Here is a 15,570-nt window from a genome sequence, read left to right as displayed (position 1 = left end):
CGAGTAACCGTACACCTGACAGTTCATTTACTATCTCGATTGTCAAGATACGCATTCCTAAAGACCTAAGATCGTCAAGTGGTTCATTATCTCTATCGATTAAATATGTCGCATCTCCAGTACTTCAACTACGACGGCTGGGGCCAGAAAGCAAACCGAGACTTCTATTACAGCCAAGCCGTCCGCATTGGCGATCGCATCGAATGCGCAGGCCAAGGTATGTACACGAGCCACGAGTCCTCGCTTTCCGAATGAACAGATCGTGCTGATTGCGAAAAGGTGGTTGGGATCCACAAACATTTGTGATTCGCCGGGAGATCAATGCGCAGATCGACCAAGCTTTCGCCAACGTGGACTTGAACCTGAAGCACGCTGGGGGGAAAGGCTGGGAGCAGGTGTTTCGGGTCAACTCGTACCACGTCCCGATCAACGACGAGACCCTGCAGGCGATGGTGCGGAACTTTAAGAAATGGATGCCGAACCACCAGCCTATTTGGACATGTGTTGGGGTATCAAGACTCGGCGAGGATGATATGCGGGTTGAGATTGAAGTTGTAGCTCATGACCCGTGAGAGATAAATATCGGAGCGCGTGGTATGCATTTATGGATCATGAACCCAATAGCTCTTGAGTTGTCGTAGCGTGGTAGACAGTGCAGTGCCGCGGGGAGAAGCATATTAGTCTAAGGGGAGAAAGGCCTTTCTCAAATATCGTGATACTAGCGTTTGCTACCGCCTCTGCCGCCTCTGCCGCCTCTGGTTTTGCCCTTCCCCCTGCCACCCATACGGCGCCCTGACGCCTGGACGCGAGCGATATCATCTTTGTTCAGGTTCAATGTGCCTCCTGAGAACTTGCCCACAGAGGATCCGACGAGACCGCGATCTCTTCGCCCGTTGTTGCTTGATTTCTGTACCTTGCTAGGCTTTTCGAGAATGATACCATTCTCCTTGGCTTCCTGGCGGCGTCTGTCTTCCTTTGACTCAGCCTTAGCTTTGATGCCTCGTCGGTGTGCAGTAGGCATTTTAGTTTGCGCGTAGAGCGAAGTTTTGGCTCCAAGGGATTGCATGCGCAGATCCAAAGCCTTCAAACGGTTCTTCCCAGTGGGGGCGAGGTCATCGGCGGAGTCGAGAAGGTGGGACTCCTTAAGCAGTCTTTGCAATGCAAGATCGTGCTTTAGGTTCGCAGATTCGTGGGCGTCTTCTTCTTCTTCTTTTTTGGACGTAGGCTCTGGTTCGGTGCTCGGCTTATCCAAGTCGGACAACAGTTTTCCACTCTGCAGATATCAGCGTTAGAATGAACGTCCAATACGTTGAAATATGAAATATAGCACATACCATAAACGCCTTCCAAGTCTTCTTGTCCATCCTGTCTGTTGGTGCCGCATAAGTGCCCGTGTGTTCGACCACCTCGACTTGGTTGCTTTCGTCACTGATATCGGACATGCCATCCCAATCGCCTTCTGACCCAGAGAGGTCAGAGTCATCGTCATCCTCGTTTTCTTCTTCATCGGAATTTGTAGATTTGGCGGTAGGACCTGGCAAATCAAGTGGCTCGAATTGCGCTTCGAATAATCTGCGGAATACGTCCTGCGCATTGTCCACCGGAGGAGGGCTGTCTTCCTTGGCCTGGGGCTTGGAAACCACAGTGGTTTCTCTCTTTCGTTTCACGACCATGGTGAATGTGCTGTCGACCAAGTTGTAGACCAAATTGTATAATCGCGCCTCGACCCAAAAGTTTTTCGAAAGCTCAAGATCACGTGCGATAAGCTGATAAGCCGCCCCTCGATTCACACATCCATGGATCGTCACTAAATCAACTTCTAAGGTTGTTCTCCAATTCGCCAGAGAAAATGACCAAGTTCAGGCCGTGCATTGACCTGCATTCAGGACAGGTCAAGCAGATTGTGGGTGGTACGCTCAGCCAGGTGGCCACAGACCTGAAGACCAACTACGTATCCAAGCTCCCGGCCAGCCACTACGCGGGATTATACCAGAAGCACGATTTGCGCGGCGGGCACGTCGTGAAGCTTGGACCAGGAAATGAAGAAGCTGCCCAGGAGGCATTGAAGGCATGGCCGGGTGGGTTACAAGTGGCCGGCGGTATCACCGATAAGAATGCGCAATATTGGATCGATCAGGGTGCAGACAAGGTAAGCCCCCGAATTCCAGACGGATTACTATTTCTTCGCTTGGCATTGTGCTGGATCGGCAACTCAATCATGTCTACCCTTTTGAAGTTCCTGGTCGCTTGCGCTGCGTCATAGCAAGAGTCCGATGACGCTAATCATGTGGAATGCGGGCAACAGGTGATCATCACTTCATTCCTCTTCCCTGGGGGCAAGTTCTCGCTCGAGCGGCTCGACTCGGTCCTTTCTGCCCTAGGCGGCGACAAGTCAAAGCTGGTCTTGGATCTGAGCTGCCGCAGAAAAGACGACACTTGGTTCGTTGCGATGGACCGCTGGCAAACCATTACTGAGATGGAGATCAACCAGGGTATGTCCAGCCAGTGCTGAACTCAGGTTGAATTTTGGATCACTGACACTGTGTAGAATCTATCTCAATGCTGGAACCATATTGCGCCGAGTTCCTAATCCACGCTGCAGACGTAGAGGGCCTGCAACAAGGCGTTGATGAGGAACTTGTTTCAAGGCTGGCTGAATGGTGTACTATTCCTGTGACCTACGCAGGAGGTGCGCGTCATTTACAGGATCTGGAAAAGGTCCACACTAGTAGCAAGGGAAGAGTGGATTTGACGATTGGTAGCGCGCTAGACATCTTTGGTGGCTCTGGAGTGACGTTTGATGAATGTATCGAATGGAACAAAACGCATTAAAAATAGAAGAATAGAAGATGAATCAAAAGAAATAGATAATTGCAAAAATATGAACAACTTGAACAATATTTCCGTAGTCTTATTTACTATTTTTCGATGAAAGAGATGAAAACAACAGCAAGGAGAACGAGTCACAGTTGAGAGTCTGGACTTGTCCCAAAGCGGCTTAGGGGCTTGCATCAACTGAAGGTCCGCCCGCCTCCGTATCTCAAGTCTTCAACCTCAACTCTCTGTATTAGCCGATTTGCGACCACTTTCTCCAAGCTATACCTATCCTGATCATTTTACAACACTCCTTACCTGCTACTAAATCGCCACCATGAAGCCCGTCGTCTCTGCCTTGAACGCCTGGTCTTGGTACGCTCCCTCGTCCCAGACAGTATCCATCGAAAGTCCTATCGCTCTAACCCCTCGCTTCTCGAACAGTGTCATTATCTCCGTTTTCGCAATCGTCATCCTCTCAGTCCTCGGCTCGCTATACAACGTACGTCTCCACGACTCTGGCCTGCCCGTCAAACCCTCCAAAGACCGATTGTCACAGACCTACGTAATATGAGTCTCAGCCGCTAACACGAAGTTCCTAAATATAGAGCAACAACCACGCATACACCGGATCAGAAGGCGAACCCAAAGATGGCCCTGCAGTCGCCGCCTCCATTTACACCGCTGTGATCGTCTACGCTGTACGTCACTCGTCGATACCCATCCCTAAGCCCCGACGGGGTCGTTGCATGAGAAAGGAACCGGTTACTGACAATGCGCTTTCTGGATCACAGGGCTTCTTCGTTTTCTGCGGTTTCCAGGCCTACCTTCACATGCGGGACAGTAGGGGAGGTGCTATATCACTGCATTGAAATTAGCTTGGTCCCTTTTCCTTCGATGTCTTCATGACACCTTTATCTGTCGATTTTCAATCTTTTTGAGCTTATATCTCGGGGTTACTTGAGTACAACACGGTGATTTGAATTTGATGCGTTGGGAGTGATTCGAGGTCGAGAGAATTGAAGGTATTCTCTCAGTATGAATCACATATGTTCACTCTGTGCGACCTGGATTCGTCTACGTTACAGACGAGCAGGATTGGACTACACTTGAAAGGCGTTGGCGGGCAGGTTTCCCGGTCTCCTTTGCTAGAATACACAGATGGCCGACCTGCGACTTGTACATAGAGCGCTCATAATTATTTCCAGCTCTTTGATATCTCATTTTTTGTCCATTGGATGCATCTAAAGATAAAATTTGGTATAGACATTCAATCATTTGTCCTTCGTTGAGAAGAGAATCAAGTTTTGTGAGACCGCCAACGCCAGTGGATGCAGAATCAGATGCCGAGCCTCAGCTGGACACTTGGTACCCTTTTAGTTTGTTTCGTTTTGTCTTCTGAATTTTCACTCCTCGTCCTCCCATGGGTCCAACATTTTGGACATGTAAGGACCATCAAGGAAGTACCCGAGGCGAGCATAGTAGCTACGCACGCCCACACCGGAGATAACACTGATCTTGCGACTACCGTGCTCCTCGCGGGCAATACGCTCCGCCTCCTCCATCAACAAGGTTCCAAAGCCACGGTGCTGGAACTTGCGGGCATCACGCCCGTGAAGTGGAACGGCAGAACCGTAGACGTGGAGCTCGCGGACGATACTCGTCTGCTGGCCGGTGAACTCAGGCCGGAAGGTATGGGTCTCAGTGCACTTGCGCAGACGAAGCAATCCAATGAGAATATCCTGCTTTGGGTCTTCGTATGCCAGGAAAGTCTCCCAGCCGCCATTGGCAGTGTAGTCACGGCGGATCAACTCAATCTGCGAGGGGCGGATCTTGTTCTTGACTTCATTGATACCGACTTCTCGCGTGCGGACATCACGGCAGGTTGTGCCGAAGTCCTTCATACGCGCCAATGCCAGTTCGCGCAGGTTGCCGTTCTCCACACCGGAGGTAACAAGTGGCATGGGGATATCACGCTGGACTCGGTAGATACGGGTCCATGGCGGAACTAGGGCGAGAATGCGTGCGACAAGGTCGATAAGAGCGTTGGGTGTGTAGTTCTTATAGCGGCCGGTGCGCCACAGTTCGTAGAGACCGGTGCCTCGGATGACAAGTGTGGGGTAGAGTTTGAGACCGTCGGTACGGAAGTTGGGGTTCTCGAAGTACTCCTGGAACTGGAACAGATCGCGCTCCATTCCGACGTTTGGCAGGTCGGGCATCATGTGGCTAACGACCTTGAAACCGGCATCCTTGGCAAGCTTGAAGGTCTCAGCTACCGCTGCTACGGTGTGACCGCGGTTGGTGTCTCGCGCAACATCCTCGTACAGACTCTGCACGCCAATTTCCAACCGCGTGCAACCGTATCGGAGCATGCTGCTTAGATGTGTATCCAGACAGTAATCTGGTCGGGTTTCAATTGTGATACCCACACACTTCACGTTGCTCATTTCGCCTGCCATCACGGCCTCGTCAACGTTGTCCGTCTGGTATCCGCTCAGCGCATTATGAAGCTGGGAGATGAAGCTGTCCCTGTAATCTTCCGGTAACGACATGAAGGTTCCGCCCATGATAATGTATTCCACCTTGTCCACGCTGTGACCGAGAGCTTTGATCTGGTCCACACGTCCTCGCGCCTGCTCAAACGGATCGTAACGAGCGCGGATCGCTCGCATCGAGGTCGGTTCATATCCGGTATATGACTGAGTTGAGTATTCGAAATCGGAGTCTGGGCCACCAGGGCAATAGACACAGATGTTACCGGTATACGCGATGTGGGGGCATCGATGGGGTTTACACATAACCGCCACTACGGCGATACCAGAGGAGGTTCCTATGGACAAGGTTAGCGATAGTCCAACGCTCCCATTTGGAATAGGTAAACTTACGAATCGGCTTCGCAATCAGCTTTGGCAGGATATATTTCTTGTAGTGCTCAGGTACTGCCGCGATAATGGCTGTCAGTGGTGGCGAGCTGGACAAGCTGTGCTTCCTCGAAAAGGTAGCCCGCAACTTGTTAAGATTGAGATCCTTCTTGGGCTTGTTAGAGTCTCTGTATGACTCGTAATCTTGAATGAGAGCATTTGCAATATCAGAACATGCTCGCATGAATCGCTCGTTCTCCGGTACATTCTTTGCATTCTTCTTGGCAGCCCGTTTGATTTCCTGCGAGGTCAAAGTCATAGTAGCCATGGTGAAGAAAATAACACCGCGCCTAGGCGGAAGGCTGTTCAATAACGAAAAGCGACCTTGGAAGTTGTACTTTAGTGGGGGTTGAGGTTGATTAGATAGAAAAATATGGTGGCCGAGCCCGACTGAAAGTCAGTTCCGCTTAAGTAAAATAATTGTCCCGAGCGAAAACTCCCGGCTGCGTATCCCGAACACCTGCCCTTTATCCCGTCCTTTTCTTCTTTTCACCTCACTTCATATCACCTCTCCCCTCATACATACAATCTTGCAGCAATGCAGGCCTTCCGCCGTAACACCCTCTCGGCCCTTCGCAATGTCGGTGCCACCCAGCGTCGGACTCAGGCCACCTCTGCCTACAGCGAGACCTTGAACAACCTCAAGATCAACAAGGACACCCGCGTTCTGTTCCAGGGTTTCACTGGAAAGCAGGGAACGTAAGTGCAATTGTCAAGCTCTATTAATCGCACGCGCATGATACTGACATTCGCCCTTGATATAGCTTCCACGCTGAGCAGGCCATCGCCTACGGTAAGTACTGATCCAGTCGCGATCGCATCCAAACAATAGCTTACACAGGACAGGCACAAATGTCGTCGGTGGTACCAACCCCAAGAAGGCCGGCACCACGCACCTTGACCGTCCCGTTTTCGCCAACGTTAGCGATGCCGTGAAGGAGACCGGTGCCACAGCTTCCGCCATCTTCGTTCCGTATGATAACTCCAACGGTCTTAGAAAATCAGCCCAACAATGCTAACTGCAATTAGTCCCCCTCTTGCCGCTGCTGGTATCGAGGAGGCCATCGCCGCTGAGATGGGCCTCGTTGTTTGGTACGAGTCCATTGGAGCTTCCCCTTCCAGAGAACTTTTTATCTGACAGTTTCTTGTTTAATAGCATTACTGAGGGTATCCCTCAGCACGGTACGGATCGATTGACCGCCAATTGAAGCGCGCGAACTGATTGATTTCCTATAGACATGGTCCGCATCACCGACATTCTCAAGACCCAGAACAAGACCCGCCTGATCGGTCCTAACTGCCCCGGTATCATCGCTCCCGTAAGCTACCACTCCAACTTGCTCCAACCATGCGCGGCAAATACTCACACAACTCACTCATAGGGTCAATGCAAGATCGGTATCATGCCTGGCTTCATCCACAAGCGCGGCCGTGTCGGTATCGTCTCCCGTTCCGGTACCCTGACCTACGAGGCCGTCAACCAGACCACCCAAGCTGGCCTTGGTCAGTCCCTCGTCGTCGGTATCGGTGGTGACCCCTTCTCCGGCACCAACTTCATCGACTGCCTCAAGGTCTTCCTCGAGGACCCCGAGACCGACGGTATCATCATGATCGGTGAGATTGGTGGTTCCGCCGAGGAGGATGCCGCCGAGTTCTTCAAGGCCAACAACATCCACAACAAGCCCGCCGTCTCTTTCATTGCCGGTATCTCTGCTCCCCCCGGCCGCCGCATGGGTCACGCCGGTGCCATCGTTAGCGGTGGCAAGGGTGGTGCTGACTCCAAGATCTCCGCTCTCACCGATGCTGGTGTCATCGTCGAGCGCAGCCCTGCCTCCCTCGGCAAGACCCTTCTTGCTGAGTTCGTCAAGCGCGACCTTGTTTAAGCTTGTCGCCCCTTCTGGTGCAACGCGTGTCTTGTCCTGGTTTTGAAGGCGGGGATCTGAGGTATATGTGCCATTTCATACTATGGGGTTTTTATGGGCTGTTCCTTTCCGACTGCTCCTGTATTCTTTTTCTCCTTTGTGTTAGAGATCCTTGAAGTAATCATGCTCGTGTAATTATTACTGCGTGCTGTTGTGCAGAGTAGTTGGTTGAAATATATAAATATATGGAAACCATTCTTTTAGAGTCTGTGAAGCAGGCTCCTCGAGCCATGCGTTCCTCACTACCTAGGTATATATGGCCGGTCTTCGTTGGGATTAGTATATCAGATGGGCCCACTTTTATTGCTGTGGTAAGAAGCCTCTAGGATATCTGCACGGCATTTTACAGGCAATACGCGGAACTCACCCACTCATAGGCCCCTGGCTCTCGCAGAAATTGGGCAACAAGTCGGATATTGTCAACATGTGCACCAGGTAGGTCACCAGATGAAGGCAAGGGTGACTTGGCTGTAAACAGATATCCAGATGTCAACTAGTCATATCTCACGGGCATCTCTAAATGGATAGTTGTAATACCGGAGTCTGCACCCTTGATTCTCTTGGCTTGACTTAGATATTGAGGCCTTATAAGAGGCCGCTTCCTTTTGAGGTCATACCCGAATTCTGGGAGAATTGAAAGGCTTACATTGCTGGACAAACGTAAAGATTTCATCAAAGTGATTCTGAAACTTCTGGAGTTTGCGAATCTCTGACATGCGATAGAGGGTATCTACAAGTCCTTTAGGACACTGCACAGATTTCCAGAGCGGTCATTTTTGGTATCTTCGACCCATTTTCCGCTTTCTGAAGAGTTTCGCAACTCACTCTTGCGCTTCAGAGTAGAAAAGAGAGTCGTTAAAGTCGGCTAGCAACGGTCCGCTATTTTCGATAATGGACGCAAGATATTCATAGATCTCACGGGCCTCGTGTAAACCACTGTCTAATGAAATGTATGGACTGTCTAATGAAATGTATGGCGTCGGTTAAATGTGCCTGCGCTATACAACCGCTAGTCATGACATGAGAGCAATTCCCGTAGATAAGACATAGAAGGGCGTATGGAAGTATGGTGCGACCGGTGAGGTCCGATCTGACTGCTAACATTTGAAGGGAGCAAAGAGAGTGAAGAAGAATTGTTTCCCTACAGACTAACAGCATAGGTTGCTATAGGTGGAGCACGGCAAATAAAGCATTGGCAGGTTGTCTTTCCTGAAAAAAACATGAAAAAGCATGGAAAAGCATGAAAAAGCGAGATTCAGCTTAATCAATCGATTGGAAAGGGGGTATTTCCCAATATTTCCCAAATGAAAAGCAAATCACTACCCTGCAAAGATCAGCAGCACCTAGGCCAATATGAATCGGTGCTAGTAAGATTCCACAGGTCACAATTCCATATACCATTCCCTAAGGTAGATCTGGCCATGCTCGTTTCCCTTTAATCCCCCTGCGTCAATACCATATTTATACGATACTGTGCTATATATATACCATTACCTCATCGGAAAGTGAATGAAAGACGCAAAATAGTTCAATTATTACTATTAAAAAGGAAGAGTCTGCTTTCCTATTATGATACCAATTCCTCCAATCTCCGATTAAGCTTATACCAAGCGCCAAATGCGATTGTTTCCATTCCATTTCCCAAAGAGACTTAAACCATGCTGCTTTTTACTCCGAGTATAACGTCTGGTATGCAGCCAAAGAGAGATTGCCGGATGAAAGGCACGTCGTTGGTCGATAATCATCATTCGATAATATCTCACGCAGACGAGGACTCGGAACTTTCAATTCCACAATACGACTCTCTTGAGAATTCTTTGGGTCATCCATCCAATGCTTGAGGGTCGTGGTAGTTCGTTTGATGCCAAAGGTGCTTTCGTATGCTCTCGCTCTTTCCGATTCGTTCCATCCTTCGTGTGCATGTGCCTTCATCCATGCAACAGCAACCGACCTCTCCTGACAGTTGGACTTGCGATTTTTCTGCGATTCTGACACATCGGTGGATTTCCGCCGCTTACATGCGTGGGCGTTAGGTTGCCTGTTGTTTCCAGCGCGCGTATTGCATCCCTTTCGGAGACGCTTTGGGGGTGATTTATGCATGTCCAGCGCGAGATCTTTTTGCGACGTACGGTTCATTTCAACATCGTTTTCGGTCTTTGGTGGTAAAGAGCTAGGCGAGAAGTCTCTCAAGGACACGGCGCTCGCCGAGCGGGCTTTTCCAATGTCTCCTGGCGGGGAAATGTGTGGTGCTGAGAGGGCATTTTTATGCTCTCCCGTTAGAGGCATTGGTGAAGTCCCGACTGTATCATCACCTCGTGCCACATTGCCTTCAAAGTCAGAGTTATTGTTCCTCTGTTGACTGGAGCCATTCTTAGAGGTGCCATCCTCTGTCCTTTTTTCCTCTCGGACCATGCCATCCAAGTCCTCGTCCTCTGCGCCATTGTCTTCTGGGGACTCATCTGTGTTTTCGTCCTCTGACTCATCATCCTCACCCGAACCTTCAGAGGAACTGTCCATACTCCTCTTGCAATCGTCATCAGAGGTCGTTTCTGATCCGCTTGATCCACTCGATGAGCATGATTGTGCTGGACTTGATGCACGGGGTCTCTCGCTTCCCACTGCGGTATCGGGCTCACGCGGTGTGAGGTACTGTGCTGGTGGACTCGTTGACGTGGGAGATACTGCCATGCTATCTAGGATGGATTGAAGCTCGCTCATGCGTATTTTCAGTGCTCGCTCAAGATTTTCTAGACTTCTCTTATCTGTTCCGATTAGATTGCTGCTTCATCAAGTCATGGATAGGAGGGAGGTACGAACATCTGGGGAAGTCACTTAGTTCGCCAGAGATATCAGTCAATATTCTCAGCGTGGTTCTTGCCTCCCTTTTCACCTCTTCGTGGCTTGGCCCCGAATTGGAAATTTGGACGGCATGGCTTCGGCAAAACTCCACCCTATCGTGTGATTGCGGATCGAATTCAAGCACCCTGCCCTGAATGGAGCAGTGGTAACTTCCGTCACTTTGTTGCTCGAAATCGCCGTGACGAACAATGTCCAGCCAGGAAATAGAGGCGCTATTTGCGTCTTCATTCCAGCACGAGGGATCGCGACCCATATTCTTGCTCAACGACCTTTCGATATCGTAACTCTTGAGAGGTCTTTTTGAAAAATGCTGGGTGAAGGTTTGGGCTGTGTCGAGCACCTCTCCATAATACCGAATGAGATCGTGGCGAGGCGGCTGGAGGTCTTCGAATCGTTGTAATGGAACGTATCTCTCTGAACCCCAGCTGATGAAATATTCAGGGCTGTCCATGTTCTTCGTCTCTAGCCTTTATAGGTCAGTTCAACTATCCCCAAGTTCGGCCGGCTCTTTGCCATACAGTACAGTGGTTTCTTATAGGGGTTTCCGGGGCTCTTGGTGTTGAATATGAGTATGAATTTCGCACAAGCCGGTTTCAAGGCCGGGATGTTTGAGTGAAGAAAATAACACGCAGGAGAAGGAAAAGGTAACAAAATATATATGTTTTCAAAATGTGAAAATTTCTACAGTGTCTATGCACCGACTGTTCAAGTAGGATCGCCGTTATACCCCGGTCACTCTGATAGAGCCTTCATTCAATGCTAGTTGGACCTTTCCACGTGGGCATTGACCTTGGAATCATTTCCAACACGTAAAAAATAACAGTACAAAAGTACGTTCTATCTGCAATGTCAAAAATAAAAAAAAAATACTTCCATACATATATACATATATACATACATGTACCTATATGTGAGCCCTAACTATTCCAACTCTATGAACAGAGGCAAGCGCATTCCACTTACCAATTCGTCACAAGTACAGGTATCAAACGTGGATGATAGAGCACGCAGCCCCACACTTGTTTGATTGGGGTTCGAGGAACAAGGCGCCTGCATCCTGCAGGTTGCCCAGGACATCACACCTCATCCTTGTCAGGGGTCAGATTCCAGGTCCGCAATGAGGGTCTGTTTTCAGGTCCGCAGCACGCCGTCAGGCCACCCCCGTTTGGGGGAGTGGATTAGTGTATTAAATTTAAGGGTCGGTTTTCAGGTTCGCAGCAGGGGGATCGGCCCCCAGGTCTGCAGGAGGGAGTCATTTCGTCAGTTCCTTGTCACACCTCTTTGGGGGCGATTTACATTTAGGGGGCCGGGGGCCGAGCAGCCAATAGCTAAACACCACTAGTGCCAATCATTTACGATATGTACCTACATATGTAATGTACGTCGCCCGTTCCGTCGGATACGAAGGTCTGGGATTTTCTCTGATTTCCTTGCTAATATAACATCTCGTGTTGAATTGATTTGCCTAACAGGGGTGTGTGTACGTGCTATGCGCTTTTCGCGTCCTAGCTGCCTCATTGGTGTTCCAAGTTTGGTATCATCTGCACTGCCCTGCCGTTGAAAATAGCTTTATACCTTATCAATGGCGAAGCCGACAGATACAGCTATAAGAATAGACGAACTTCTTGTGTCGAGGATCATACGGAGTAGATCATACTGCAACAAAGATAGGAGGCTGACTGGCAACATTAGGCCCCGTTATTCTAGACGGTATATATGTTGTATATTCCAGGCCTCTCGGATTTGGGGATTGTGGGTCTGCCACTGACTCGTGTGGCATTCTTAGCGCAGCTTTTGCTTTTGTTGCGCAGTCACAATGCGTTGTACACTTCATACCTATCATTTTCTCTTTGTTATTGTCAACAAATAAAACCCTAGGCTTTTTGTTGGTGGCACAGCCAATGTTTCACTTTCCGAACTACCAATTTGTGCCCTTTGCCGACTTTTAATCAGCTGGGGCTGAATGGAATCATACGCCAGGCAACTTAGTGAAGAGAATGCTACTGCAATACAGGTGACTAGAGATAGGATATAGGGGGAGATAATTTACATTTACAACACACGCAGGGAAAATATAAAGTGCTACAAGGACAGAGGGAGAGAAAAGAGAAAGTTAGGTTTCTCTAACGTTGTATGTCTGTTATACCTACGGAGTAGAACCACATATAATGGCCTACAGCCATAACACTCCAAAGTGCCACACTGAATATGTATGCTAAGTGTCGCAGTTGCCTAGAGACCCCCATGGCAGGCCTGTCATGTTACAAAACATTAGGTGACCGAGTTCAGGAGATCTATGAAATGTTACGCACAGACATGTAAGAACTTCCGAATCTTTGTCGATCGAGCTACGCAGATGGAGTGCTGTTTAAACCCTGCGAGGTTATAATGAGATTGCGACTGTTGAAAACTTCGCAGTGAAAGTTCACAAAGATTCGCTGTGGTCGACTCTTACCTTGCCAGAGTGAAGTATTAGCGGTGTTAAGCCCATATCAATAGCCTAAGTTCGGTGTTCTAAAGAAGACTCTCTTAGAATATTCAGTGACACGATGCATCTTCTTTTGGGCGTAGTGTTAATATAACCCTAGAATATGATGTTCATCTACGGTAATCCTGATCGATCAATGAGCAGACGATAGAGCTTTCGTCTTGAACCGACTTAAAATCAATCTCAGTCTACTGAAATCTGAGCCAACTGGCCAAAAATGAAATTGAGAAACTGAAAGTTTCTTCTCCTGAAGAAAAGCCAAAGAGTCGAAAGCTAAAATACTAGACCTTATACTGAACCACCACAGAAAATTTAGTATCAATGTGTCCAAAAAACATGGAGATATCTTACTTTCCTAAAAAGTGGCCTCGTTGAGGATAGATTAGTGAGCGGGGTGACTCACACAAAAGCCACAACCTTAGAGCCGTGTAAAAAGGAACTTTGAGAGTTTCAACTTCACCAATATCTCGGAGACACAGTCATAAGCGGAAATACGAGAACTGGAATCTCAAATCGACAAAATGGCATTGGAATTTACTCTCCCCACAGCTCTGATCCTGATAGACAATCAATCAGGCTTCTCCAACCCGAAAACCATATCCCATTGGGGCACCACACGGTCCAACCCGAGCTATGAAACCAACCTGCAAGCACTTCTATCCGCATTCCGATCTGCGAGATCCTCCTCTTCAACGCCACTGGAGGTGACCCACGTCTTTCACTCCTCCACAACACCGGGATCTCCATTCCACCCTTCCAACCCGGAACAGGGTATCCGTCCTCTAGACTTCGCCATCCCTGCCTCAGATGGGTCGGAGCCTGTCTTTTGGAAAAGTGTCAATTCCTCTTTTATCGGAACTGGACTTGAAGCGCATCTGCGTGAAAAGGGGTTCCGTCAGCTTATCATTGCGGGGATGACGACTGATCATTGTGTTTCGACTACCGTGCGCATGGCGGCTAATCTGGGGGTTGTGGATCGGTATCTTGGAGATGGGCCTGTCCGGTTGAGATCGGACGGGACGCATGAGAATGAGGGCAGCGTTGATAAGGGGCGTATTGTTCTTGTCGGGGATGCGACCGCTACCTTTGGAAAGGCTGGGATTGATTCGGAAACTATTCAGACGGTTTCTGTTGCTAGTCTCGATGGTGAATTTGCCGATGTATTTGCCACTGAGGAGGTTGTTAAGGCCTTGAGCAAAGTTCAAAACTAGTATGATAGTGTCTGAAGATATACAGTAGTGTTCGAAATCAGTTATACCTATTGTCGCGAACGTACGAGAGAAATCACAATGTTTCCCTTGGAATAAGAACGGCAATGCTGATCGCCCATATGTAGTATGTCGGTTTTTCTTGTGGAGAACTTACCTGCCTTGGAGATATACAGGGCATTTTGGCAGAGAACAATTATACGATGATTGCAGCGAAAATAGCGTAGCTAAGACAGAATCCAATTGGCTTGGAGAGCGACTCTTAGGGATAAAGTGTTGATCCATGATTATTATGAAGGAGTAAAATAAATCAAAACGGCCCTTGCTTGAAACTCCGCCCCGACTGATATTTGCTACAAGAAAGAACGCGTAAATGCGATCAAACATTGTCAGAATGTTTACACGCCTATGGAACCCCTAATAAAATTTTGTATTCGGCGGGAATCCCTCAGCCTGGTCATTTCTCTGTATTCGTTAGTTAGCACACTGAATGCTTCCCACGTAGACAGCAACGGAACCCATACCAGTGCTTCCCCGAATCCCTAAACAAGTGAAATTTCGTGGTCACAGCGGGCCAGCTGTTCAGGTCCAAAGTCGGTGAAGGTCGTTGCAACATCGAAGTCAATCCAGACCAGTCTGTCGGGGTTTCCACGGACAAGGAGAAGGTTTTTGGGGTAGATGTCTCGGTGGTGAACACCCGCCCTATGTATCTCCTGCATGACCTCAATTGCCTGGGGATAGAGCGCGTCTGAGTAGTTCACGCAGTTCAAGCTCTCTGCATTTGGAGATATTCTAGCAATATTGCTCTCGGCTTTAGCTTGTCTCGGGCGAAATGTTGAAAGGCAGGATGAAATGCTGCGGGATCCATTCGATCGATGTAGCCGTAGAATTTTGGCACTAAACCGCCCGCGCAGACACCAGAAGCGAGAAGCTTCTCATAAGCATCTAATTCGCAGCGAAATCGGTTCAAATCACGACCTTTTTCGGTATATCCAGGGTCGCCGTTGTCGTGGAAAAGCTTCAATGCATACTTTTGTCCATCCAGGTCTACCTCGAATATCGCAGACGCATCAGAGAACATAATTTGCCTGATAATTTGAATTTTGGAGGGGTCCATGTTAAGGGAGCGCTTCTTAGGTGCATTGTTGTCCTGTGGGAAGTCATAGTTGACATTATGTACCTATGTGTAGTATAGCACGCGTGTAAAATACAGTGTCTTATTATGTATCAGTACTGTATCGTAATATCAGACAGCGGTCTGAAGTCTGGGGGCCTTCATCGCCTACCCAATCAGGACTCGTAGGGTGGAGGTATAAAACGGTCTTCACTATGCTGAATTCACGTGAGACGATGGCTCC

The 15,570-nt window shown here is 48.8% G+C and overlaps 9 protein-coding genes across 9 annotated transcripts; 5 read left to right on the top strand and 4 right to left on the bottom strand.

Annotated features, from left to right (window-relative positions):
* Positions 1 to 105: 105 nt before the first annotated feature.
* On the top strand, positions 106 to 572 carry N7525_001873 (RidA family protein; the record flags this gene model as incomplete). The annotated part of the gene is made up of 2 exons (XM_002557474.1): positions 106 to 217; positions 280 to 572. 2 exons carry the CDS (start codon positions 106 to 108, stop codon positions 570 to 572), a joined length of 405 nt encoding a protein of 134 aa, XP_002557520.1.
* Positions 573 to 718: 146 nt separating this feature from the next.
* Positions 719 to 1,673, bottom strand: N7525_001872 (uncharacterized protein; the record flags this gene model as incomplete). Its single annotated transcript, XM_002557475.1, has 2 exons — positions 719 to 1,273; positions 1,335 to 1,673. The coding sequence occupies 2 exons, from the start codon at positions 1,671 to 1,673 to the stop codon at positions 719 to 721; spliced, it is 894 nt and encodes a 297-aa protein (XP_002557521.1).
* Positions 1,674 to 1,849: 176 nt separating this feature from the next.
* Positions 1,850 to 2,832, top strand: N7525_001871 (1-(5-phosphoribosyl)-5- ((5-phosphoribosylamino)methylideneamino)imidazole-4-carboxamide isomerase HIS6; the record flags this gene model as incomplete). The annotated part of the gene is made up of 3 exons (XM_002557476.1): positions 1,850 to 2,149; positions 2,306 to 2,492; positions 2,549 to 2,832. 3 exons carry the CDS (start codon positions 1,850 to 1,852, stop codon positions 2,830 to 2,832), a joined length of 771 nt encoding a protein of 256 aa, XP_002557522.1.
* A 319-nt stretch (positions 2,833 to 3,151) lies between these two features.
* On the top strand, positions 3,152 to 3,686 carry N7525_001870 (uncharacterized protein; the record flags this gene model as incomplete). Its single annotated transcript, XM_061212079.1, has 4 exons — positions 3,152 to 3,189; positions 3,259 to 3,316; positions 3,423 to 3,515; positions 3,609 to 3,686. 4 exons carry the CDS (start codon positions 3,152 to 3,154, stop codon positions 3,684 to 3,686), a joined length of 267 nt encoding a protein of 88 aa, XP_061071305.1.
* A 534-nt stretch (positions 3,687 to 4,220) lies between these two features.
* N7525_001869 (Elongator subunit ELP3) lies at positions 4,221 to 6,003 on the bottom strand (the record flags this gene model as incomplete). Its single annotated transcript, XM_002557478.1, has 2 exons — positions 4,221 to 5,644; positions 5,700 to 6,003. The coding sequence occupies 2 exons, from the start codon at positions 6,001 to 6,003 to the stop codon at positions 4,221 to 4,223; spliced, it is 1,728 nt and encodes a 575-aa protein (XP_002557524.1).
* Positions 6,004 to 6,220: 217 nt separating this feature from the next.
* On the top strand, positions 6,221 to 7,618 carry N7525_001868 (succinate--CoA ligase (GDP-forming) subunit alpha; the record flags this gene model as incomplete). The annotated part of the gene is made up of 7 exons (XM_002557479.2): positions 6,221 to 6,434; positions 6,500 to 6,528; positions 6,582 to 6,708; positions 6,765 to 6,827; positions 6,892 to 6,917; positions 6,972 to 7,054; positions 7,118 to 7,618. Exons 1-7 carry the CDS (start codon positions 6,274 to 6,276, stop codon positions 7,616 to 7,618), a joined length of 990 nt encoding a protein of 329 aa, XP_002557525.1. The 5' UTR covers positions 6,221 to 6,273.
* Positions 7,619 to 9,325: 1,707 nt separating this feature from the next.
* N7525_001867 (uncharacterized protein) lies at positions 9,326 to 10,967 on the bottom strand (the record flags this gene model as incomplete). The annotated part of the gene is made up of 2 exons (XM_002557480.2): positions 9,326 to 10,419; positions 10,475 to 10,967. 2 exons carry the CDS (start codon positions 10,965 to 10,967, stop codon positions 9,326 to 9,328), a joined length of 1,587 nt encoding a protein of 528 aa, XP_002557526.2.
* A 2,558-nt stretch (positions 10,968 to 13,525) lies between these two features.
* N7525_001866 (putative isochorismatase family hydrolase) lies at positions 13,526 to 14,215 on the top strand (the record flags this gene model as incomplete). Its single annotated transcript, XM_002557481.1, has 1 exon — positions 13,526 to 14,215. One exon carries the CDS (start codon positions 13,526 to 13,528, stop codon positions 14,213 to 14,215), a length of 690 nt encoding a protein of 229 aa, XP_002557527.1.
* Positions 14,216 to 14,754: 539 nt separating this feature from the next.
* N7525_001865 (serine/threonine protein kinase) lies at positions 14,755 to 15,329 on the bottom strand (the record flags this gene model as incomplete). Its single annotated transcript, XM_061212078.1, has 2 exons — positions 14,755 to 14,987; positions 15,116 to 15,329. 2 exons carry the CDS (start codon positions 15,327 to 15,329, stop codon positions 14,755 to 14,757), a joined length of 447 nt encoding a protein of 148 aa, XP_061071304.1.
* Between the last annotated feature and the right edge of the window lie 241 nt (positions 15,330 to 15,570).

Source organism: Penicillium rubens (genome assembly GCF_028828025.1).
Source record: "Penicillium rubens strain IBT 27055 chromosome Unknown utg000001l_segment0_segment0, whole genome shotgun sequence".
Lineage (NCBI taxonomy): Eukaryota > Fungi > Ascomycota > Eurotiomycetes > Eurotiales > Aspergillaceae > Penicillium > Penicillium rubens.
Note: the sequence above shows the minus strand (reverse complement) of the source record. Positions and strands in the feature narration are given on the sequence as shown.